The 25949-nt window shown below is 49.2% G+C and overlaps 1 protein-coding gene across 3 annotated transcripts; it reads right to left on the bottom strand.

Annotated features, from left to right (window-relative positions):
- Positions 1-10: 10 nt before the first annotated feature.
- FKBP15 (FKBP prolyl isomerase family member 15) lies at positions 11-25717 on the bottom strand. Of its 3 annotated transcripts, XM_058038292.1 has the most exons (30): positions 25622-25717; positions 24285-24394; positions 23935-24010; positions 23359-23428; positions 21865-21939; positions 20719-20817; positions 20195-20344; positions 19428-19496; positions 18387-18530; positions 17819-17964; positions 16782-16830; positions 15732-15851; positions 15422-15515; positions 14648-14751; positions 13924-14017; positions 13135-13244; positions 12221-12331; positions 11519-11613; positions 10837-10939; positions 9113-9145; positions 7462-7633; positions 6550-6686; positions 5849-6004; positions 5287-5439; positions 4901-4993; positions 4375-4485; positions 3476-3583; positions 2595-3292; positions 2126-2228; positions 11-1484 (listed from the first exon to the last, which is right to left on the bottom strand). In XM_058038292.1, the coding sequence occupies exons 1-30, from the start codon at positions 25672-25674 to the stop codon at positions 1284-1286; spliced, it is 3837 nt and encodes a 1278-aa protein (XP_057894275.1). In that variant the 5' UTR covers positions 25675-25717; the 3' UTR covers positions 11-1283. The 3 variants fall into 3 exon arrangements, with proteins under 3 accessions (XP_057894275.1, XP_057894276.1, XP_057894277.1); XM_058038293.1 differs by lacking the exon at positions 9113-9145; XM_058038294.1 differs by lacking the exons at positions 3476-3583; positions 4375-4485.
- Positions 25718-25949: the final 232 nt, after the last annotated feature.

The raw sequence follows: 25949 nt of genomic DNA, 5'->3' as shown, positions 1-25949 counted from the left end.
AAGCAAAAAATCAGGTTTAATTGCACTTTATTGTCCAAGAAGTGAAATGCAAATCCCTCAGGGTGTCTATCTGTAATGGGGAATGAGAAGTGGAAGTTGTTATTATGAGCAATAATCACCCCTGGGACCCTGCATGGATGGGTCCAGAGGCCACATGAGGGGCACTGACACTCAGAGCAGCACAAGCACCCCCAAATCCAGTTCCAAACACCCTCACATTGAGCACTGAGTGATGCCCAGGAAGGCCCAGCTCAGGTCACCCTGCACAGCAGCAGGGTGGCTGTCACAGGCTTTGGTCTCTGCCCCAGTTTCAGCTGCATTTGGCAATTTGTGGTACTGAGGATGGGGCACAGGGACCTGCCACACCCCAACAGCAACAGCCAGTGTTCTTTTGGGTGTTTTCCTCCCAAGAAATATCTTTAGGGGGACAGATATCTGATTCCAGTCAGAGACTTTAAAGGCAGGTGTAGAAATGAAACCATAGAATTAGTAGAGTTAGTTTAAGTCCTTTGATTTTATGCAGGGGTTTATTGTAAAGACTTCTGGGATGAAGTTGTGTTAGTGCCCATGAATGGAGAATCAAAGTGCTGTGAGAGCCCCAGGCTGTTTGCCCAGCTCTGTCCTCACTCCTTTCCCCTCAGAGTGCAGGGAGACCCCAGCCTGGCCAGCCCAGCCCCTCTGTACAGCCTGACTGCTGCTGGGATGGTCACACCTGAACAGCAGCACAGCCAAAGGCACGGGAGAGGGGCTGGGCTGTGGGGAAGGACTTCCCAACCACACAGCCCAGCCCAGAGCTGGGGGGCTGCTCCCACAGGGAAACACAGCCAGCAAAAGCCTCCTCAGCTCTGGGCTCAGGAGGAGCTGAGCTGTGTCTGACACACAGCAGGGACTGAGCTCCTTGTACCATCACAGCTCCTGTGCCACAGCTGAGGCAGAGCCCCCCTGAACCACCTCAGCCCCCAGGGGCTCACAGGAACACCTGACTGGGATTCCTGGGGGAACCTCCAGTGGCACATGGCTCAGACAGTGGGGAGAGGGTGCAGAGTCCCTGAGAGCCACCTGGGGACTGAGAAACATCCAAAGACTTCATCACTGGGGAAGGAGATTTTAGTCTGATTTTTGAACAGGATGTTGCCACTGCAGGCTCCTGCCAGACTTGCTCTGCTGAAGCTCTTCACCAAGTTCCTATTTGCAAAAGGTTTGAGATTAATGAATCCAGGGCTCAGGGGAGGGGGACAGGGGGTGGCTCCTGCACTCAGCCCAAGCCCAGAGTGTTCGGCAGCTCAGCGTGACACGTCTGAGCACGCACTGGTGGAGGAAGAGCCCTCTGCTGCCAGGTCCCCTGCACAACCACGAGTGGCAGAGGAGCCCCCTGCTGCCAGGTCACCTGCACACCCACGAGTGGCCGAAGAGCCCCCTGCTGCCAGGTCATCTTCATCATCATCACCGAAGAGCGGCAGGGGAGGGGGACGCCCCTTCATGCTCTGCAAGGCACACCAGAGGGAAACTGCTCAGCCCCAGCAGCTTCCTGGCATCTCCTTATCACCACACAAACTGCTCTGCAATCTCGGCCAGCTCTGAGGAGAGCTGGGAACAAGAAGCCTCATTACCCGAGTTTTTATTTCTCATGTGATGGTTTGCTGTTCAGATTAGGTTTAGATTAGATAGCAGGAAAAAAATTCTTGATGGGAAGGAATGTAAAGCATTGGCACAGGCTGCTCAGGGCAGTATGGAGTCACCAGCCCTGGCAGTGTTCAAAAAGTGGGTTGATGTGGTACTTGAGGACATGGTTCAATGGTGAATGGTGCTACATGGATGGCTGGACTTGATGATCTTAAAGGTCTTTTGCAACCTTGAGGATTCTGTGGTTTTATGATTCCAGGCTAAAAAGGACTGGAGAGGGGCCAAACACTAAAAGCCTTCAATTAACCTGGCAAGTCCCACAGATTTCATGCCAGCAGAGTCTGTCACCACTGCCTCAGCCAAGCCAGCCCCTCCCAGCTCAGTCACCCACCCCAGATACTCCTGATTTACACAGGGAATGCATGGGGAACCCTGGGCTCAGCCAGGCCCCCCCTGCCACAGGGAGGATGTTACAGGTCAGAGCAAACACCCAAATACATACCACCACCATATCAATATCCTCCTCTTCCTCCTCCTCCTCCTCAGCAACCAGACGCTCCAGTGGTTCAGGAGATGCTGTTTCAAAGTTGTCATCCTCAAAGAGGCTGCAAGGAGATAAAGAATGAGCAGCTGGCTCTCAGAGGATGGCATTTGCTTTTACAAGTTCTGTTGCTGAGAGATGGCAAAGCTTTGGCACGGAGGGAAGCCTTTGTGGCAGGTACTGCTCAGCAGTGCAAGGCAACTCTGGGCCCTGACAGGCACCAGGATCACTGCAGAGGAACTGCACAACCCCTGGGAATGTTCTCCACTGCCTCCAGCAGACAGCAGGCTGCTCTGGGGCTGCTCCCAGTGCAGTGTGCCCTGGGCAGCCTGGTCTGTGCCACCCAGTGCCAGCCCCATGAGGGGGCTGCAGCCCCAGCCTGTGCTGTCCCAGCCCCAGCTGACCCTGGCACCCAGCACCCCCCCCTCACCTGGAATTTGTGTGCCTGGGATTGGAGCCCAGTTCCTGAGATCCTGCAGCTTTTCCCAGGACAGCTGAGCCTGGCTCTGCTCTGCTGGACACTGAGGCAGGTTCCTGCTCAGAGTCAGCTCCATCCCATGGGTCTGTGCCATTCTCCTCCTCCCCATTAAAGGGAGGAGGTTCTAAACCTCCCCCAGCCTCCTCTGCCTTCTGCTCCACAGTTGGAGGTGCTGCCTCATCCCCCTCTCCTGGCTTGGCTCCTGGAACAGAAGGCACAGCAGAGGGATCCTGTTCTGGGCCAGCCCTCCTGATGGGAACACTGTCCAGCCCCTGCTCCAGCCCAGGAACAGGCTGTCCTGCAAGCACAGGCTCCTTCTCAGCATCCAGGCTGGAACCAGCTGTGGGAGGCAGATGCTCCTCCTGAACCTTCTCCTCCTCTGCCACCCCACTGCTGAGTGTCTCCTCAGGAGCTGTGGGCCCAGCAGGGTGAGGAGCAGCCTGGCCTGGCTGCAGGGAGCCTCTGGTCACTCCCCCAGGGTCAGCTGGGGCTGCAGGGCTCTGGGCTGGGCTGTGCTGCAGGGCCTCTCTGTGCTCAGTCCTTGCTCCAGGTGATCCCTCCTGTCTCCCTGCTCCTGTGCCACATTCCTCATTTTCACTGCCATGCTCTGGTTTCTCCTGCTGCCTGTTGAGCAGCTGCAGTGTCACAGTCTGGAAAAGGGAGTAGAGAGAACACAATTACACCCTAAATACAAACCATGCCAGATCCCTGAATCACCTCCTCCTACCAGGCTGCTCTGCCACCCACAACAAATCCTCCTTCAGTTATTTCAGTCTCACAGCACAGATGGGAGGTTTCAGCCCAAGGCTCTCTCTCCTCTCACACTGCCATACCTTGATAGTGTTCATGACCACCCCCAGGACTGTCCTGCCACTGTACATCTCATCCAGCTCAAATTCACCCCGAAGAGACTGAAACACACCATTCATGATCTTCTTTACCTGCAAAACAGCATGACAGGAAACAGAGATACAACTCATTAGCACGTGAAGCACTCAACACCAGGCACTTCTCCAAGGGAAGGAACAATAAATCCAAACACACACAGGTAGTTTTTCAAATAATTGACTTTCCAAACCAGAAATTCCTCACCACATCAGGCCACCTTAACCCAGACCACTCTATGTGACCCAAACTTATCCCCCCAAACTGAGGCAGGCTGCACAAAGCCAAGGCAGACTTGCACTTCTTTCTTATTTAAATTTTTAAATCTAAGCCTCAAATGTAGAGTTTTAATAAGAAATATAATCTAGGCAACAAAGTGGGCTGCAGGAAGATGGAGTAAGGCTTTACAAGGGATGGAGAGACAGGACTCAGGGAATGGCTCCCACTGCCAGAGGGCAGGGCTGGATGGGACATTGGGAATTGTTCCCTGTGAGGGTGGGCAGGCCCTGGCACAGGGTGCCCAGAGCAGCTGTGGCTGCCCCTGGATCCCTGGCAGTGCCCAAGGCCAGGCTGGGCAGGGCTGGGAGCAGCCTGGGACAGTGGGAGGTGTCCCTGCCATGGCAGGGGATGGAATTGATGAGCATTAAGGTCTCCTCCAACCCAAACCATTCTGTGTGCCCATGACTCTAGGATAATATCCCACCCCTTCTTCCTCTGTGGACTGTTACTACAAGCCCAGTGCTCTGTGGAGAAAATGAAGTTTTTCCTTCTTATGTCAGTTCAAAGAGAAATAATTCAAGGTAAATGCATTTGCTGAGGAAGGAGAAGTCCTGAGGGCCCAGCTCACTTGCTCAGTGTAGTCTGCAGGGGAGGATCCATCCTGATCCTGGTGCAGCTCTCGGAGCCGTTCCTCGTAGCGAGCCCTCAGTGCCCCCATGTCTGCCTGCAGGGCTGAGAACTGCCAGGGGAGAGGGAGAGAGGCACCCTCAGAGCTGCCCCCACAGCACAGCCCCACCCAGGCTCACCTGGCAAGGGCTGCAGTGAGGCACTAACTCTGAGAGGGGCTTTAAGCATGGCACAAAAGATTTGGCTGAAAGCAACAGCACCAAAAATAAGGACAGCCAAGCCAGCCCTGGAGAGTCACAGTTGTGTCATCAGCTCCTCAAATGCCACCAAGAATAGGTGGGTGCAGCATCACTGAGATCCCAGTGAGATAAAGGCTGGGCCTGTTCTTATTCAAAATTATTCCTTCCCCACAAAATTATTCCTTCCCCACCATATTCTGGAACTCCCATCCTCATTATTCTGGACTATCCTGAGGCTGCTGTTCCCTGCACTCCAGTTCCCATCCAGCTGCTGTGTTATTCCTTTACCTTCTCTTGGATAGGCTCCAGCTCCTCCAAACGTTGCTGAGCCTCAGACAATTTTTGCTCCTCTGCTTTTTTCGAGTGTTTGAGAGCTGTGAGCTGAAACACAAGAAGCAGAGCAGGTCCAGCCCCTGGCAGTGTCACCCACTCCAAGCAGCCACTCAGGACAGTGCAAGGAAGTGGAAGTTGTAGCTGTTGCTGCAGTTCAGCACTATCAGCACCTTGGCTCTCCCTCCACTATAATAAACCCAACCCAAGCCCTGCACATGGCCAAGATCAAGCTCCACAACAGGCAGGGAGTTAAAGTCAAGCCCCAGTTTGGTGGGAGAAGACTGCTGGTTCCAGCTGCTGGTGTTTAGTGCCCATTACAGCAATGAAGAACAGATCTTTACCTTCTCTTCCAGCTGGGCCAGCTGGTGCTGCAGGGAGTCCCTCTGCTCACACAGCTCCTGGCACTGCCGGGTGTGCTGCTCCTTGGCTGAGGCCAGGGCACGCTCCCACTTGGCCTCACACTGGGACTCCAGCTCTGCCTGGATCACTGACAGCTGCCCAGGGTACAAGAGACCATCAGGAACACACACACACAGATCTGTGTTTGCACAGGAGGTGAGAGCCAGGGCTGGACACCCACAGACAGAGTGCAGCCACCAGCTCACACCCACACCTCCCACTTCAGCTCCAGCCACAACCCCCCAGGCAGGCCAGATGATCTGGCTCAGATCTCAGACCTCTTGGCACAATTCTAAACAACTTTCACTCCTCACAAGTCCCACATTCTTCTCTCTACTACAATCTCAATTTGGTGCCTCTCCTTTCCCCAGTTTGACACTAACCCAAGAATTCAAGCAGGCAATCCTTTCATTCTTCCCCTAGCTGAGCACTTTCACATTATTTCCTACCTGAAGGCTCCCACAAGCCCTCCAGACCTGGAGCAGCAGCTCCCTGGGTCCCCACCTGCTCTGCTGCTGCCTGGTCAGTCGAGGTCCTGGCCTTTTTCAGGAGCTGCCTGAGCTTGTCCAGCTCCTGCTGGTACGACCTGCGAATCTCCTCCATCTCCTCCTCTGCCTGGGCTCTCTCTGACAGTGATTTCTTCTTCCTCTCTGCAAGATTCTGCAGCACAGAACATGACACACAACAGGCCAGACTGCACCAAAGCAGCTTTTCTCCCTCAGGCAGAAGGAGAATTCTGCCTGAGGGAGAAAAGGGAGAATTCTGTCCAATTCCCTTTGGACAGGGAACTTCATCATTTGAAATCAAGCTGAGGCTATCTCAGAGGTAAGGAAGGTTGACACATTACTGGGTAAGACATTAAATAAATAAATAAATAATTAAAAAAAAAGTAAATAAATTAAATAATGACTAATAAAATAAACAATAAGCAATAAGTAAATAATAAATCAAAAAGTAATAATAAAAATAGCAATATAAAAATCAATAGGTAAATAATTATTCGATTTAAATAAATAATAATTACTAATAAAAATAATAATCAATAAAAGAATTTTTAAAAAATGAATTAACATAACCACAAAGGCTCCACCAACCTGCAGATGAGTTAAGATTTACTTAACATACATATTTAATAGCAAGAACCTTTGGGTTTTGGGTTAACCTTCAGTAAACAACTGAAACTGTGTTGCTGGCACTGGCCATACCCTTTCCAGAGTCTCCTTTTCCACCCTCAGGTCTGCCAGCTCTTCCTCCAGTGCTGCAATTTTCATATCCAGCTGTTTGCGGCTCTGCTTCTCAGCCTTGAACCTGCTCTGAGTGTCCTGAGAGGCTTCCTGCAGCTCTGCAAACAAACCCCCATTTCCCTGTGAGCTTGGTGCAAACCCCACTGCAGGGGAGCACATTTTGGGGGCTGATGGGGAGGAACAGAGTCTCCTGCACAGTGCACTCAGCAACTCCACTTGTGCCTGCAGTGGGGACTGGGGTTTATCAAGAGCAGCCTGTTCCAGTGCTTTGCAACCATTTCTGTGAAGACATTTTTCCCAATATGCAACCTAAATTCCCACTTGCACAGCCTGAGCTGTTCCCTCTCCTTCTCCTCTGTTCCCTGGGAGCAGAACCTGACCCTCCCAGCTGTGCCCTCCTGTCAGGAGCTGTGCAGAGCCACAAGAGCCCCCCTGAGCCTCCTTTGCTCCAGGCTGAGCCCCTGCCCAGCTCCCTCAGCCTCTCCTGGGGCTCCAGCCCCTCAAGGTCCTTCTCATCATGTGGGGTCCAGAAGTGACCCCAAGGTTCAGGGTGGGGCCACAGCAGTGCCCAGCACAGAGGAATGAATGAACACCTCATGTTTATCTCAGCATCTCTGGCTGCTCTACAGGATGTTGGACAGAAAAACCAAGAGATTGTTCTACAAAAGGCATCCCTGGAACAGGATGATTTTGTTTGTTGAGTCATCCCACTTTGCCTTCAGTGTTGACAAGGTTGCACATCCCTCAGATATTTCAATGCAACCATATCCTTCCATCCCCTGTGCCTGATCCTAGGGAAAGCAGGAATATACCCCAGAAGACAGGAAAAAACTACAACTTATCAAAGAAAAGAGACATGAAGGAGGCTCCCACCTGCCACCTGTGCCTGCAGCTTGTTGAGCTGTGCCTCCTGTCTCTCTGCATCCTGCACAGCACAGGACAGCTGCTTCCTCAGGTCCATCTCCTTCTTCTGGTGGGCAGTGAGCTCCAGCTGCAGCTGGGAAACCTGGGCTGTGGCAGCTGCCAGCTCCTCTGCAACTTTGGCCTGGAGCACAAAATGGAGCAGGAAAAGGGAGGAGGGAAGAAAAGGGATGTGTGAGGAAGCAGCAGAATTGTTCTCTCAGGAAGAGCTGGATATCAAGGACATCTCCAGAGTGAGGAGGCAACAGTGACTCTTCTGCCATGGCAGTTTTGTCCAGGCTGACTAGAAATCTGCACGAGGCCACCAACAACCTCACCACCACATCAGCTAAACCCAGTGAGTTTTTCTGAAAAGGTTAAATAGGTTTAAGCCTGGTACCAGTGCCTAGTGGCTCTGCTCAGTTTTCAGGCTATGAAAACATCTATTTGAGTAAAAAGTCTGGGCTCCCACATATAATTGTCTTCCATAAGCTTACAAATCACTGAAGAGCCACTTAAACACAGGCTGGTCCCAGCCAGGAGAGCAGCCTGTCCCCAGAGCACACAGCACGAGGTCACCTTGGCTGCCCATGGGCAAGGCTGGCATTTCCCAGCACAGCTCTCAGTCATTTGGGGACCTGTTTAGGTTTAGGATTGCTGAGAGTCAGTGATTCACCCAAAACCAGGCACTAGCACAGCTTGTTAGACAACTTGTAAACAATGTTAGCAGGGGCTCAAGGCATCAAGACAGACACAAAGTCCCATTCCCAATCCTGCTGAGTGACACACAAACTTCAGAGGATGCTTGCAAAGACAGAATTTGCACAGGGAATCCCTAAACACCTTCCACACCTCTGCCTATTTTGAGATTCCCAACAGATTTTTCATATTCTTGAAACAGGTAAGGTCAGGAGAACTGGATTTTCTCTCTGCTTTATTCCCCTCAGAGAATTCCCTCCACATGAGGACCAACACCTTCTGGCACAGAAGAACTGTGAGCAAATTGTTCCAGCAATGGTGATGATGAGGATGTGCTGACCTGGAGGGCTGGGATACCACAGCACTCATTCTACAGAGGAGGCAGCATTTCAGAGAGTGGCCAAAACCAGATCTGCTTTCCTCCTGTGCTTCCATAAATGTTCCCCTGCTACACTGACTCCTGGCTAAAACCAAACCCCATGGCACAGCTAAGGACACCTGAAGGTTATTTTAACCCTGGCCTCTGTCTTTAATGGCAAATAAAGAAAACAAAATGAGGAGACCCTGTGGCAGGAAGTGTTACTAGACAGAAGTTTCTACAGGGGATGCTTCATGTCCACAGCTCAGCTCCAGCTTTCAGGAATCCTGGGTGGCCTGTACCTGCTCTGCCAGTGATCCTGCTCTCCATGGGGAGGGAACAAGCAGCAATGTGAGAGAACTCTTGGAAAAGGCTCCCTGAGAAAGAGGGGGCCAGTGGGGAGACACTGCCACTTCTAAAGCCCTTTTCCAGTCAGGGATCTGTGCTCACTCGAGCTCTGAGACAATTCTTTCCGTGCCAATCAGTTTCTAGCTCAAGAGGAAGCTGGGCTGGCACTGCCCAGGGCACACCCATGTAGCAGCTACACAGTCACAGACACTGCCTCACCTGGTCCCAGCCCCGATCCACTGGCAGCATGTGCTGGGAAGAGAAAGCAGCAACAGGAAACAGGAAGGGTTAACAACACAGCTGGAAAGGCAGAGGCATTCATCAGCAGAAAAGCAAAATGCTTCATAACAGGAGCCTAAGGCATGCCAGAGAAGCCTTTAAATTACTCCAAGGACTGTAAAAGCTTAGACAGGAAAAGGAGTGAAGCCTGATGTAAAAAGAGAGACACTAAAGGTGACCTTAGGGTATGTCACACTGCAGAGCTGGGAGCAGTCCTGGCTGTGACCTGCACTGGAGAGCTGGGGAATTATTTATGGGTCACAAACCCTCACCTAAACTTGTGACTTGCTCTGCCAGGGCCAAAGATCCACAACCTAAAGCAGTGAGTAACCAACACCTCAGTGACCCTGGGTACAACCAAATAAATGGTGAGTAAATCAGTGTGTAAACAATGGGCAAACAGCTTCCAATCAATCCTCTTCCCATGGGAATCAGGGACTGCAGGCCCAGGGTAAGCTGGGTTAGACAAAGGGAAGAGGAAGGAACACCAGCCTTCATATTTCCAGTCAGTACTCCCACAGAAGCAGGGGCAATCTCCCAGTGCAGGGCAGGGCTTTCCTGGCCTGAAGCCTGTCCATGGAACATCATCCCTGGGCACTGGCTGCTCAGCCAGGGGGGTCCTGCTCAAGATGAGGCCCAAAAGATTCCTGAGGATCTTGTACTTCCAAAAGATGACTCCTCCCCAGGTTTCATTGTACCAGCAGGATGCTGTCCTCACTGAGGAGGGAATTCAATTTATTATTTCAGTCTGACTTATTCCTGGTTAGAATCTCTGACACTCCTACATATTGTGGGTCTGGGGTGGAAAAGCAGCTCCTTCCCTGCCTGCTCTCAGCACTGTCAGCCCTTCCCTGCTCTACTCTTGACCACCCTTTGGAAAGCTGCAGTTCTGCTCAGCTTTAGGTGCACCAAGCTGTGGTTCTCACACAGAGGAAGCATTTGTCACCTCACATTTCAACTGGAGAGAGCCAGCTCAGCAGCAGAGCACAGAGCAAGACTGGACTTGGTGCAATTTAAGAAACCAATGCTTGAGGAAGCAGAGCAGGCACCATGCAATGGCAGAGCCAGAGCAGCACTCCTGGCCTAGGCTGGCCTGCAGGGATGGTTCAGGGTATGCAGCCATGCAGAAATGCATTTCACTGCTTTAAAAGCTATTTCCCAACAGCTCTTGTCATAAAAGCACAGAGTGTTACTGGGAGAAACAAACAGCTTCTGATTAGCATTAAAAAAAAAAAATCACAAAAGTGCAATGAAGAAACTCCAGTAGGAAATACATTTTTTGTTGTATCCATATTCACTCTGTGTTATATAAAAGGAATAAAACTCTTCTGCATCTATCAGTGCAACTAAATAACTGAAGTATTTCCAACTCAAAAGCCCTGAAAAGCCCTGTGATACAAAATTCCACAACACACTGGCCACATGTCTACACAGTTAACAATAAATCAGACACTCTCCTACAAAGTAACAACATTAAAGTTATGACAGCATAAAATGGTTACATCTCTGTGATGCTTTGGTCATGAAAGCCATCAAAACATCCATTTTTTTTTCCCTCAAAACAAAATTCAGAACTGCAGCTGCCTTCTAAGAAAACTGCCTTGACTAACAAGGCCTCAGCTTGTTTTAATGCAGAACCCTGGCTTTGTTCATGGCACTGTTACCTTCTCCTGCTCTGCATGCAACACTCTTGCCTGTGTGCTCTCGTTTGTGGTCTGCAGGGAGTGGTTCCTCTGCTCCATCAGCAGGTTACTCTGCTCCACATACCTGTGAACAGGGAGACTCTGTGGGATTGCTGCAAGCACAGGGCCAGGAGCCAAGGGCTCACACAGCAAAGGAGACATCCCAAAGCACAGGAGGTCTGTGCTGAATTCATGACAAGTCCCAGACAATCTGAAGTGCTGATCCCAGAGGGGTGGGAGGGCTGATCTACTTATCAGCTGGGATAAGTGCTTCACCTCTCTGAAAATGTTTCATGTTCCAAGAGTTTTGGTAACTTGGTAGCACCTGAACTTCACAAAGGGCACCACAACCCCTACAATTTCTTCACCTCACTAAAAAGCCAGCAAAAATAAAGTAACTCCCAGAAGCAGGGCAAGTGTGCTCACAGACACTTGAGGGAAAAGAAAAAGGGATTTTGTTCCCCTTTTACACATTCATGTTTACTATAAACCAAAATTTTGGGGATAAGCCCTGCAGAGAAGGTGGGAGGAATACCACACTTTAAATACATTAGGAAAAAAAAATCAAAATATCAGAATATGGCTGTCTCCTAACAAATCCCCCTCAGTTATGCCCAAGTGTCAGCTGCAGAGTCTGGAATGCAATGAGGCTCCCAGCCCTTACCTCTGGTTACGTTCAATCAACTCACTGATCTTCTCATTCTGCTCCTCAATCCGACTGCTCTTCTCAAAGATCTCCTGCTTCAGTCTCTCATTCTCCTAAAGCACAGCTCAGCATCAATATTCAGCTCACTCAGATTTCCTTGCAGCAGCTCCTAGACCTTTATTTGCACAGAGGCAGGACAGTGGTGAGGCTCATCCCTTCTGTGGGAGCAGCCCAGGGAGGCACCTGCCACATTCAGCAGAATCCTGGCACAGGACAGTGGCTGCCAAATCACATTCTGGAAAATATTGTGTCTGGTTGACTTCTTTACCCACAAACCTCAAGTTTTTGAGGCTGCTGCTTAGGAAGGCTTCAAAGCATAAAATTAAATGGTGAATAGCAGAAGCAGGTGGTTTCTACAATGTGAACTTCAGCTGAAGGCTGGGGGCTAAATCCATAGTGGCTTGAGAAGCTGAACTTCTCCTACACAAACCTTTTGTCAAAGCCCATTAAATACCCACAACTCTGACTCAGAAAACACCCAAACCCCAAAATGCTGAGAGGAGCTTTTTGGAGGGGGAAAGAGGGATGGAAATCATTCTAAGTCTCATCCTCATTGTGACCACACAAAACCAGAAGCCATGGGAGGCTGGACATTTGCTCTCCTTAGGGATAATGAGAGCCCCAGGTGCTGTGGCAGTGACAGCAGCTGCCCATGCTCACCTGGATGATGCGCTGGATGTTGCTCATGATCATGGAGGCCTCCATGGTGACAGAGGAGATGCCAGGCAGCAGGGAGCTGCTAGCACTGCTTTGCTTCTTCAGCTCCTCCACCTGCAGGGAGAAACCATTCTTAAGCCATTTGAAATCAATTTATGGGTGTAGGTGAGAGTCAGACATGTGCAAAGAGGCATTTCACTCTTCCTTCTGCTCAGCTGTAGGGAACAGGCACTGAATCAAGCGTGACACCTCCCAGAGGGCAGGGAATCCCCCAAGCTATGCACCACATGATATTCAAGACATTAAGGCAGCACTTTTCCCCAAGCCTAAGCTTTGTTTTTACACAGCAGCTGAATTGCTGCCACTTGAAGGTGTGATAATATTGGAATTTTACTCATTTACTGTATGCAGGCATTTAAATAGAGCCAACTGCTCTCAGCACACCTGGAGAGTAGAAATGTCCTGGGCAGCCAGGTGATCCATTTGATCCATCCCTGGGCAGCCAGGTGATCCATTTTGCCCAGCTGATCCATTTTACCCATCCCTGGGCAGCCAGGTGATCCATTTTACCCATCTGATCCATTTGATCCATACCTGGGCAGCCAGGTGATCCATTTTACCCATCTGATCCATTTGATCCATACCTGGGTAGCCAGGTGATCCATTTTACCCATCTGATCCAGTTTATCCATACCTGGGCAGCCAGGTGATCCATTTTACCCATCTGATCCATACCTGGGCAGCCAGGTGATGCATTTTACCCAGGTGATCCATTTGATCCATACCTGGGCAGCCAGGTGATCCATTTTATCCATCTGACCCATTTTATCCATACCTGGGCAGCCAGGTGATCCATTTTACCCATACCTGGGCAGCCAGGTGATCCATTTTACCCAGGTGATCCATCTGATCCATACCTGGGCAGCCAGGTGATCCATTTTATCCACGACTTTGCTCACAGCCAGTCGGATTTCAGTGTTGTGCTGCCGAGCTTCTGTCATCAAAAAGGAAGTGACATCTCCAGGGGCTTGAAGGGAAAGGAGAGAATTTACAGTGACAAGGGGAAATACCTGCAGGGACACAGCAGAAGCTGGCTAGCATGAAGCCTGCCACCAGCAAAGCCCAGAAATTAAAAGGACATGGTATCTGGAAAATGAATAATGTAGGTATTTCCCAAATAAACTCAGGCAGGTTTGAGTACAGGAAATTCTTGAGCCATGTGACAGCTCAGCTCAACAGCAAAGCCCCCAGACACACCAGAGCAGCAGAGGGACAATCAAACCACAGCAGTGAGGGTCAGCTTCTGCAAAAACAGGCTCCAAGGAAGGCTCAGTTCACTCAAGACTTCACCAACTGGGATGACTCAATGGTTCTTTCAATGCCTTTGGTCCTTCCTAGGTTTTGCCTTTTCCAGTTCAATTCTCTCCCTGGCTGGTAGTTTTAATTATAACTGGAAGCACCATCTACCATTCCTTTAGTAATACCCAGCCTTAGGAAGACACAAATTCCAGCCCCTTTCACACTGCACAAAGCTCTTCAAGGTAAGAAAGAGATGAGTGTTTATTGGGAAGTGCTTGCCCCTATTTGATATTAAAAAATAAGTATTTGTGAAACAGCAGAGTGGTACCACAACCATAAATCATCATCACCAGCTGTTTATGCAGGAGCTGCAGCCCTCTGAGAAGCAGATACCCTTTAAAACATACCTTGGTAAGGAGCAGGATACATCTGACCCACAGGCTGCAGTTGAGAGGCAGATGCAGCAGTTTGGGGGTAAGCAAATGCCACTCCTGGATATGCCTGGCAGGACAAGTTCAAGAGGTTAGAGTGTTTTGCTGTTTCCCCATGTCCTCACAGTTTCATATTTTTTGAAGCCCAAGAGCAAGGATGATGTTTGGAAAGAAAAAAATCCAAGAATTAAGGAGTGGGAAAGTCAAAATACACAGGAGTCATTGTGAAAGGAAAATAACACTTCTTTTGAGGGTTAGTTAGCTCCCACCTTGACTCAAATTTCAGCAAAACTGTCATCCTACATTTGTGAGAGTCAGATCAGCATGTGAACAGCTCCCTCTGATGTTAATTTGAACACAAGGTTATTTCCTTAAAAGGGCTCAAAAAGCACAGCACAATTTGAGTGCAACTTTACTGCTCATTGCTGAGGAACTTGAAAGTTTTATTTGTATCCACTACAAAACCAGGTATTAACAAAGCCTGGTTCATCCTTAGTTTAAGAACCCATCACAAACAGAAAGTAAGCCCTTTTGGAATAAATTTCAAGAGGCATATGGTGAAAACCTGAGAATGCCCAAGAGTCACAGGAAACAGCCTGGAATTCTCACCCTTATTTTGAAGTCCTTGCTCCCAGCAATGGAGAAGACTCAGGAGAAAGGACAGAAGTGCCAATATTCTCCTTGATTTCATTTTTAGTACCTGAAAGCCTTGTGCTCCTCCAGGCAGAGCTGAATGGGGCTGGATCGTTGCAGGAATTAAAGCAGCAGAAGATACTGAAGGTGCAGCACCAGATGCTTGAGGTACTGAAAGGGAAGAAATAAATTCAGCAATGCTCAATAAAACAGCTCAAAAGAATTTAATTCACACAGTGTGAAATGGCAAAAAAAACCCCATCAACAACCAAACCACTGAATAGGCAAAAGTTTAACAAAAGCCTGTCTGCAACCTTGTGAAAATTAAATCCAGTCAAGCAAATGATAATGGGTCAAGAAAAGAGTAACTTTCACAGAAATCCCACTTCTGGCTCCACTTAAACAACCTCTTTTCATTCAAACAGAGAGAGCTCTGAAGTTCACTGACACAAGGTGTGACTCAGACTGACTCTGAGGGCTGCTCAGCTGACCAGCAGCTGATGTGACCATTCCATCATGGGAAGGCACATCCAGCCCCATGCTGCCCTTCCTCCACTTGGATTTCCATCATTCCTACAAGTACTGTTCACTGGGAGAGGATTTGTAACATTCCATTTACAATCCCACAGCCAATCTCAGTGCCCAGTGACAGGACAGCTCAGGCTCTTCCTCAAGCACAGGACCACAAGGAAGAAACACTCCAAGGATTCTCTTGTGCTCCAGTGGCTCAGCAAGCCTTATCAGAAGCTTCCAGCTGATATTTCAGCTCCTGGAAGGAATCCTGTGTTCCCCCAGCCCCCCTGGAGTGGAAAGGGAGTGCAGCAGCTCCCCAGCACGTTACCTTGTGTGGACACTGTGGGCAGCACTGCCTGGGCTGGCTGGGAGGGTCTGGTTGAAGCCACTGGTTGTGTTGTCCCTCTCAGAGTATTGGGATCCTAAAAACATTTCTGCATGTTACAAGAAACACCAAAGAACAAGGCCCAAGGTCACTTGAGACAAGGTGCTACCCCAGGAACCCAAGTGGGACCTTTCTGTCACAGAACCAGAGCACATTTCCCTGGACAAGGGCAGAGCCACTGCTCCAGATCCCACTTCAAGCAACCCCCAGTGCAGGAAAAGGAGTGAAGGAGTCACCCTGCTGTGGCTGATACCTCTATTTCTGAGTCACTGGAGTCCAGCTGGCTCCCTGCTGTCCCAGCAAGGAAAGGCAGCATGGGCTGTCCCATTCTGGCCATCCGAGAAATCAGCTTTGCCTTTGCCACATCTGGGTTCTACAAGAAACATTTAGTTACTCTCCCTTTGTCTCAGCCCAGGCTTTTGGGGTATTACAAACACTTCTAAATCTCAGACTGAATTTCGACTCAATTTTTCAATGGTTGTGTGAAAATCTGGTCTTCAAGGACCAGGATTGTTAATCTGGCTTGTTTTATACATCCTCTTTCTGGGATGACAGTGCTGTCACTACAGAGGAAAATCTATCCCTGCACAAAACACCAACAAGAAAATGTGTGAGCTCAGGAAGCTGCTCAGCAGCTTTTTCTGTCTGGAGGCACAAAGTCTTCTCATGCAGCTCTATAAACTGTCTGGACAGAGGGAGGGACTGGCTGGTTAGGGGCTGGGAGCATGAAAGGAGGACAGGCAATGGTCTGAGGTGGGAGATGGTCTCAAATGATCACTTAAAGCAACTCAGATGACTGTATGCAGCTCTGGGAAAGATGATTGTCCATGACTGCTGTTGCAGAATGACCAGAAACTAAAGGAAAAGCATCAGCACAGGGAGCAAAGTGAAAAAAGTTGTTTGTTAGACTTGTACTCGACACAGGGTCGAGTATCCCAATGCCTTTGGGATGAATATCCTAATGAATATCCCAATGCCTTTGTTATCTATTTTAAATTTATCCATTTATCTTGAAAGACAACCAGCCTTGTGAGCATCCACATGGTCAAAGTCACTTTCATTTAAGAGTAGGAACTGGGGCTGGGGGTCCTCAGGTCCTGGTAATCACAGGTAAGGTTGGAAAAGATCTTTAAGGTCATGGAGTCCAACCATTAATTCCTACAAAATCAAGGCCCTAAGCTGCTGTAAGGTGAACATTCCAGTGTCTTGCATGATGCTCACTTTATCTTCAGCAGTACCCAATGCTTAAAGTGCAAATAAACTTCTCTAGTCAGGCTTCAAGTCAGGAGAAGGCAGCACTTACTGCAAGCTGCTCACTGATGGAGTTGGACTTGGCCCGGACAGCTGGCTCCCTGCAAAGCCAACAGGAGGGGAGATCAGCCAGGAGCAATTCAGGAGCCAACACTCTGGATTTATAAACACTGTTAAATACACCTCTCCCTAGGGAAGTTGCTTTCTCACACCATGAGCATTTCCTTTAGCCCACACTTCTGGAACAGTCTTTGCAGTGTTATCTGTAGATAAGCTCAGGACACCACTGTGGCCCCTTGGAACAGCTGATTATAGCAAGATAATTTTGTTGATTGCTTTAACAACCATGTTCTGGTATAAATAATTTTAACCAAGTCCAATGAACTGCTTATGGCAACAAGAGCAGCACTTGGACTCCCTAAAAAGGGTGATGACCCCTTTAATTTCAGGAACAGAACTATTAGGAATAGAATTATTAAGGTTGGAAAATACATCTAAGGTTGAGTCACCAACCACTAACCCAGCCCCAGCATGTTCAGCACTAAACCCCATCCCCAAGTGCCACATTTGCATTCTTTGAACACCTCCAGGGATGTTAGCTCCACCCTGGGCAACCTGTGCCAATGCCTGACCATTCTATCAGTGGAGGTTTTCCTAATATCCACCATAAACCTCTCCTGGAGTAACTTAAGATATGATTTCCTTTCCCCAGTAAATTACCTGAGAAAAGAACCCAACCCCACCTGGCTACACCCTCTTTTCAGGGAGTTGTGCAGACTGAGAAGGTCCAAACTGATGCCAATGATATCAGCTGAGACAGCTGCTAGAGCAGCACCCACACAGCTCAATCCCACTGGATCTCAGGAATGCTGGAATGATTTCCTTCACTGGAGCCCATCCCAACTACTTTAATTTGGAAGTCAGCACTCAGGCAGAAAATTCCAGCAAGTCCTGTTGGCAAGCTCTGCTCTGCCACATGGAGGGCACTGAGCTGGCACAGGGACCCCACATTTGCCAAATGATGTATCAGTGCTGGTGGGCACCACCAGCACTAACACAGAAAGCTGTTCAGGCCATGCTGCCTCTTACCCAGGCTTTGGAGGGATGGTGGAGGGAGGCACTAAAGCAGAGTCTGAGGAGAAGCCATCTGAGCTGGGAACTGGAGAAGGTGCAGGAGAATCCCTTGAACTGACACTCAGCCCATCTGAACCAGAGCTCTCCTTTGCCAGCTTCACCTTAAAAAGCATGAAGTTAAAAAAATATTTTTGTTTTCTGGGTTCCTGTAAAAATTGCCATCAATTTATTTGTGATGCCACCGCCTGTGGAGCTCCTGCACTTCAAGGAAAAGCAGCCAATTGATTCAGAGCTGGGGAAGCTGAGTCTTTACATCCTCTCATTCCTCCCACAATATTCTGTTTTCCCAAGTGACTCACAAATAAGACAGCTAAAAGATCCCAAGACAGTTACAACAGACAAACAGCCTTGAGGGATTTTCTGGGTTTAGGGCTCTTTTTTGGGTTTGTTTGTTTGAATTAAAGATACACATCTTGCTGAGGTTTCTAACAGCTTCTGAGCTGGAGTTCTCACACCACCAGCAGGCTGCCCCCTTGCAGACACAAAGCAGATGGAAACCAAACATGTGGCAGGAAACACTCACCCTCCTGAGCTCCACCTCAAACACCAGAGTGGAGTCTGGGGGCACTCGAGCAGCCACGCCCTGAGCCCCATAGGCCCAGGCTGGAGGAATGATGAGGAACCTTCGCCCTCCTTTCTTCATGCCCAGCATTCCTTCTTCCCAGCCCTTTGGTGTGCACAGGAAACAGAAGAGAGAGCCACATTTAAATCAGTGACATTATTTACCCCACAGGTTCGAAAGCATATAGAGATTCTTGCAAAATCCTGTTTATTTTCAATGTGCAGCACTAAACCTTTGTCTTGCCACAAATCCTGGCAGCCAGTTGTAAATCCCAGTGTTAACTTGAGAGTAAAGATGCAGCTGCAGCACACAGTGGCAAACTCACTCAGTATTCTGGGGAAGAACTGGACTCCAAAGAGATCTGAATTGCTCTGGTTAGACTTACAAGGCAACCAAAGAATATAGTTGTAATGAGGGACATGAAGTCAGAGCAATGCAAACTGCCCAAGGGATGCCAGCACTGAACAGGATGGCTCAAACAGCCAGGCAAAATTAGTAAGAACAGGATAAAACAAAGTAGACAAATAGCACACCTTCAATAAAAGACAACTTGTAACAGGTCATACTTGAATTATACAGGTCATACATGAATTACTCAGGTCATGGAAGTGACCTGAACAAAAGCATCTCTGACTCAAACCCTGATTTTATGGGATAACATAAGGGAGTATCACAACACCTGGATGAAAAATTGTTTCCTTTAGAAATAGGGTTCCCCAAGAACAAGGGAGTGGATGAAATGACTTCTAGGAAAAACAAAGACAATAAAACCCCAGCTCCTGGAAACAGAAGTTTCCTTTTTACTAAAGAGAGCAACTCCTGTCCAACACTGATGTTGAAAAGGAGACTGGGCTCTATTGTGCAAAGCTTGAGTGAGTCACTGTCACAGAGTGTTTGCCAATAAATGAAACAGAAACAGCAAGTATGAATCCTGAACAAGATCTGCAGTAACACAAAGCTCTGAGGCTTGAATTATTGTGATGAAAGTGCCAGAAGTTGTACCTTGATGACCTTTCCAGAGCCCAGCTTCAGCCGCAGCAGCTTGTCTTTGTTAACATTAGAGTCAAACACCTGAGAGTTGAACAAGAACACAAAACACATGGATTTCCCAACTGCTTCAAGATTCTGAATGCTGCTTTACACATTCCATAAACTCCTAGAACCTCTGGCTAAATGCTATTTCCCATCCCACTGCTATCAAAATTAATTCCCAGCCATAAGAGTGAGCTTTAGTTCATTTCTTGAAGTACAATTTCATGAAGTGAATGATAACTGGAGACTCAGATTTGCTTTAGGACAGGGCTGGGTCAAGCAAAGCACAGCATTAAATATTCATGTGTGAGAGAGCCCACAGAAGCTTAAAAGCATTTCAAACACTTTCCCCTGAACATAACAGAATAATAGAAATGTTAAGGTTGGAAAAGCCCTCTAAGATTACCAAGGCCAACCATTCCCTCAGTGCTGCCCTGTTCACCACCACACCATGTCTCAAGCACCACATGCAGATGGACTTTGAACATTTCCAGGGATGTGACTCCACTGCTGCCCTGGGCAGCCTGTGCCAATGCTCAACAACCCTTTCAGTGAGGAATATTTTTTGTAATAGACCAGAATCCCTTGATATTCTATAGGCAGTACAGATGACCCCACTTACAGTGCCCCAAATGCCCAGAGTACACTTTAACATCAACCCCAGTACTATGGTGGATGAGCAGGCTCCTGCCAGGACTGTCCCACTCAGCAGTGGGAGGTGGCAGAGGTGTCCTTACCTGTCCAAGGCCGTTGTTCTGGAACAGCCATCCTGTATAGGCAACCTCCAGGGAGTCTCCTCCTTCCACCCCCTGCCCTTCTCCCAGGAGGAGATCCTGGCAGAGGACTGAGTCCAGGGCTGGAGAGCTGTTGCACTTGGCAATGCACACCTGCAGAGGGAAAGCCTGGCAGTGTCTCTGGCCTTTCATGACAAGTCCCACTCATCAATCTGATGCATTCCTTGCTGTGCTGATCCAGCCCACATTAGAAATGCACTCCCAGAAACACACAAATCTCCTTGTGCTGAATGAACACCCTCTGCTCTACAGAACCATTGATGTGCAGCACTTGGGAATCCTGAGAAGCAACAGGCTCCCAGCCTCACAGAGATTTGCTTTAATGAACAAAATTCAGGGCAGGCTGCTCTCAGATCTGTCTCCATCACAGTTATGCACTCAAAGCTGAACTCCAGTGAAAACAAAGCTTGATTTACCCCTGCTGTAAAGCACCATCAGAACTGGCTGGCCCAGAGGGGAGCAGTTACCTGCTTACTGAAATCCACTGCTGCCTTTTCTGACTCAAACATGATGGACCAGTTCTGCCTCTGATCATCATAGAACGTGCTGTAATTGTTGGGCTGAACCTGTGGGAGAGCAAATCAGTTCCATCTTAGCCATTAAATGAACTCAAAACCCACATCCAAAAGAAGCTTAAAAATAAGAGCTACTGAAATAAGGCAGGAAGAACACTGCTGTTTACTGCCCAAGTTCAAAATTAGCCTTTATTTATGTGCTCTTTATCATGGAAGAATTATTATAACTCAAATATGTGAGCAAATATTAAGTGCTGCCTACATGCTGCAGTTCACACATGAAGGTGAAAGATTTCAGAACCTCCCTTGAAGCCTGGTTCTTTGATATGTACTGAGAATTTTTAAGTGAGAGTAATTTGCATGTCATAGTTTATTGTATTTAGGCTTCCAGAATCAGCTGGAGAAATCACTTCTTCCTCACTTCTAAACCCATGTATCAGAAGTGACTATAAAACCCATTAATTTTTCAAGAATGTGCTTATAAAAAACTAGAGAGCAAGGTCTAAGCTGGGACAGAAATTGCATTGTTTTAGAGTGAAATTTCTATCTCTCATACAAAGAAATTTGATGCCATCTGATGACAAGCTAAGAACAGTAAACCATCACATCAATTTTCTGTAAAACTGGCAGAAACCAACTTCCTGAGAGATTCCATTTTAGAGCTCACAATCTCCAGATTGTTCTCAACAGCAGGAAAATGCTGAGTGCAAATTTTCTGAGAGAAAACATTTCCTTGCTGTCATTTCCTTCTGCTTACTCACTTGTATTCTCTCAGACACTTAACTCCAAATTCTCAGCAAAACGAATTTTGCTGGTTTTATCCAGGGCTGCAACCCCCAAACATCTCTGTGAGCACAGGTAATAATTTACCTCCTACAGGAGCCTTGGTTTGGAAATCTCCTGAGGAGGTGTCAGCCAAAGGGAGCTGTCACAGCCTCTTGTGCAATCCATGAGGGGAACAGTCACACTGGGACACCTCCTGCTCTGTCACTCACATGTTTGATCTCAAAGGTTACAAGCCAAAGCTTAAGGAAGAATTTTAGAGCCAAACTTGTGTTTGGTGTGATCAAAAAAGGCTTTTCCAAGCCAGAGTCTCACCGTGAGCACAAAGCCTGGGTGGATCCTTGCAGAGGTGATCTGCTGCTGCTGGCTGATGTAAAGGAGGATCCTGTACTGGATTCCACAAGGAAAAAGAAGAAAAACAGGAGCTCAAAACCTCTCCAATTCTAAGGTGCTTTGTCACACACAGAGCCTAAGGCTCAGTATTTATTTGTCAAGTATATCACAGCAAAAATACTTCATACAGTTCTGTGACACTTATTAAAACTGATTTATTCTCAAGGGCTTTATTCAGCTGCAGCAACCAAGCAAGCAAACTCGTTGTTTTATAATAAACAACGTGCTTTAACTAATTCCACATTTTTCACAGTTACAGTGGAAAAAGAGGGTGCACTAATCCTTCCAGACACAGAACTCACCACACATGGCATCAAACCACCAGAGTCATTTAAGTTGGAAGAGACTGAATGATCCAAGATTACCCCCCCAGCCCTGCCAAGGTCACCACTGACCCATGTCCCCCAGTGCCACATCCACAGGGCTTTTAAACCCCTCCAGGGATGGGGACCCCACCACTGCCCTGGGCAGCTGTGCCAGGCCCTGACCACCCTTTTGGGAAAGGCATTTTCCCTCAAGAGGTTTGTGTGTGAAATCTTTTATCTTTGCATCAACCTATTGACACAACACACTGAGTTGGAAGGAGTTTTCCAAGTACTAAACAACACAGATATGAGCTTTATTGACATATTTGGCTCTACTAAACATAATTATTATGGAAATGTGTTTCCCTTTGTGCACCTGCACTGCACACAGCTCAGTGGTGAGCTGGGAGTGACCCAGTGACTGCTCCCAGCTGGATGTGAGACCCCACAGGCAGCCTGAGGAAAGCTGGTTCAGCTTTCTCCTGCCTGTCCCCCCCAGAACAACAGCTCAGCACTTCCCACATCACTGACTCAGGAATTCAGTTACCAAACTAAGATTTATTTTGTTCTTGCCGAAGAAGCAACTTAGTGAGACATGAATGGGGACTTGGGGGATATGAAACATCCCAAATACCAACACCAGGGAGGGGTGAGAGTTTTCAAAGTAGGTTTCAAACACACCAAGTTACTGGGCACCTCAGTTCTCTGTTCTTCAAGGAACACTTGGGAAAGAAAGATGCTTTTGATACTAAATAAACAGAACTTAAGCAAAGCATCTCTGTACTGCTGGACAGAACTTTCCTTTATATCCATTTCCATGTGTACAAATGCATGATCCATCTGTAAAAGACATTCTGAATAAATACCAAAATGACTGCCAGAAACACTGCAAACTATTTCAGGCACGAGTTGTAAGAGATCTTACAAACTCTCAGACTGCAGGAAAGGAAGATGTCACCATGGTGGGTGGCTGAGCCCCAGGAAAACCCAGGGGGCAGAAAGGCAGCAGGAGAACAACACCAAAAGCAAAACACCTGAGAGCTCACCAAAACACCATCTCACAGCAGTGAGCCCTCAGCAGGGCAGAGCCAGGGAAGGAAGTGTCTCTCACCTCTCTGGTGGTGTGGTTCCCCACTACAGCTGCTCCATACTTGCCTTGCTTCAAGTATTGCCCATTTGTACTGGAAGATAAGGGAGACATTCAGTGGCACAACTGCCCCTAAATCAGAATTCTTTAGAGTTCAGATCCCTTTTCCCAGGTATAAAATGTCAGGCAGTCTTGCTTAGCTTAGGGACATTCCTGCTTGCCCTCAGGCAAGAGCACACATCGTGGAGTGAGCTCAAAACTCCTCTCACAGATCCTGGGCTGAAACATTTCCCCATCACACAGTTTTAGTGCTCTCACTCTGCTCATGCCTCAATTCTCAAGTGCATGAACCACAGGCATCTGACAGAGCAGGATCCCAGCCCAGCAGCCAGGACAGAGCTCCCAGGCCCAGCCAGACCCAGAGCTCGCTCTTTATCTCAGAACTGCGCCACCAGAGCTGCAGCACAGCAACTGAAACTGCTCTTGAGCAGCAACTTCAGTGCCTTGCAGCATTCCCACCATGCAGACAGGGCTGAAAACCAGAGTCTCTTCCCATTTATGCAGGAACACTCCCCTCTGGGACCAGCAGCAGTCACTTACTATCGATAGGCGAGCACGGCCGTGGCCGCCAGCACCGAGGGGGCTCCCGAGGCTGCCGGCGCCTTCTGGGGCTGCCCTGTGGGGACACAGACCAGGGACAGCTCTCAGAGGCACAGCACGGGCTGGGGACACCAGCACAGCATGCCCCTGCCCACAGGGAGAAACAACCCCAGTGGGGAGTACAGAGAAATAAAAACTTGAGTTGCAAATCACCCAGGTGCAGGAGGAAAACACCCCTGAAGGAAGCTCAGGGAATTGTTTGCTCTGCTGCTCCTCACAAGGGTTCTCCCCACACACACACACACACGTGCTGCTGAGTGTGCTCCCCATGCTCAAGCCCAGTTACTCACCAGCTGCTGTCTGACCCTTCTTGGGCTGCTTTGGTGCAGTGAACTGGAAGAAATCATTTCCCTGGCTTGAGACTGTTTGATCCAGGCCAAAGAGAGAGGCTAATCTGGCTCTAGAAAGGGAAATAAAACCATTAAACCTTATTTAACAGGGCATTATACATAATGCACACCCTTAACTAGAAGTTTGATCAAATACAAAGTGTTTGCCATCACTTTGGGGCTGCAGGTTAAGTTGCTTTATGCTAATTAACCATTTAATTTTGAATAGGCAGAACTTGTATATGAAGATGCTGGGAAAGTAGCTAAGTTATGTTCCATTTCCTCAAAAATCAACTGAAGGCGTAAGAACTGAAACTACACAAAAAAATAGAAGTTACATTGAAGCAATGACTAGAACTAGCTTGACATAAAATAGCTGATTCTTACAATAGCCAAAATAATGAGTGACAGAGAAACCACCATTCACCTCCTGGAGTTTTTTTGTCTTTAAACGTCCAGGAAACAGATTCTCCCATTAAGTTTTAAAATGGCAGAAGCTCTCCCAGCTACGGGCAGAGGGTTTAATGCTGGAGGTTCCGTCAGGACACGTTGTTTGCAATTTCACTGCTTCAAGGCCAGTTCTACTCAATCTATTGCTCATATCACGGGGCAAGGGAATAAAAAACCAAAAGATGACACCACTGCCAGTGAATGTCCTTTAAAAAAATAACTAAACTTCCTATAGAGAGGATTAGTTTATAAGAGAAGCTCCTGGAAGGGGGTGTGGAGTGGAACTGCAGCTCTTGGAGCAGGAACAAGTCAGCGATCCAAACCCGGGATGTGCCGCACACAGCCCCGACCCGGGGGGGTCCCGGGAGCGGCCTGGGAGGAGCCAGCCCCGGGCATGGCCCCGGAGCGGCACCGCCAGCACTGCCCGCCGCTGCTCGCTGAACTGCGAACACCGAGCGCTCTGCCCCGGGACCCCGGAGCGGCTCCGCCAGCACTGCCCGCCGCTGCTCGCTGAACTGCGAACACCGAGCGCTCTGCCCCGGGACCCCGGAGCGGCTCCGCCTCCCCCTGCGGGAGGGTCCCCGAGCCCAGCGGGGTTTCAACCCCCAGAGCCCGCCCCGGGCACAGCCGGACCCGTCCTGGGCTGCCCGTACGGCGCTCCCGCAGCGGGTCAGGAGCGGGGCACAGCCTCGGTCACAGGAGGGCAGCCCCGGCCCGGCTGCACAGAGGACGGCCTGCCCGCCCTCACGGCCGCGGGCCTTCACCGGGGCCACGGCCCCGCGGCCTGTCCGAGCCGCCGCGCCCACCTGGCGGCGGGGAGGGAGTCCCGCCGCGCCCCCGGCGCTCACCCGCTGGCCGGGGACAGGAAATCGGCGTCGTCCTCCTCGGCCGCCGCGAACATGGCCAGCGAGCGCCGGGGCGGGGACGGGCGGGCGGCGGCGGCGCTTTACGGCCGGCGGCACCGGCACGGGCGGGGCGGGGCTTGGGCGGGACGTCACAGGGGGCGGGGCCTCATCAACGCAGCGCGGGGCGGAGGCGTGGCTTAACATCACCGAGGGGCGTGGCTTGTATTAACGTCATCGGCGGAGTTTTGATGGACACTCGGAAAGGGGCGGGGCTCCGTGGGCACGGCCGAGGGCGGGAACTTGGGGGGGGTTTATGGGTCCGCGGAGGGGG

Source organism: Melospiza georgiana, chromosome 20 (genome assembly GCF_028018845.1).
Source record: "Melospiza georgiana isolate bMelGeo1 chromosome 20, bMelGeo1.pri, whole genome shotgun sequence".
NCBI classification, from domain to species: domain Eukaryota; kingdom Metazoa; phylum Chordata; class Aves; order Passeriformes; family Passerellidae; genus Melospiza; species Melospiza georgiana.
Note: the sequence above shows the minus strand (reverse complement) of the source record. Positions and strands in the feature narration are given on the sequence as shown.

Coding starts and splice junctions, on each gene's coding strand:
- FKBP15 (XM_058038292.1), bottom strand. CDS start 25,674: ATGTTCGCGGCGGCCGAGGAGGACGACGCCGATTTCCTGTCCCCGGCC. Junction 3,293..3,475: donor TGGTCATGAACACTATCAAG/GTATGGCAGTGT, acceptor TCCCTTTTCCAG/ACTGTGACACTGCAGCTGCT. Junction 1,485..2,125: donor AGGATATTGATATGGTGGTG/GTATGTATTTGG, acceptor TGTGCCTTGCAG/AGCATGAAGGGGCGTCCCCC.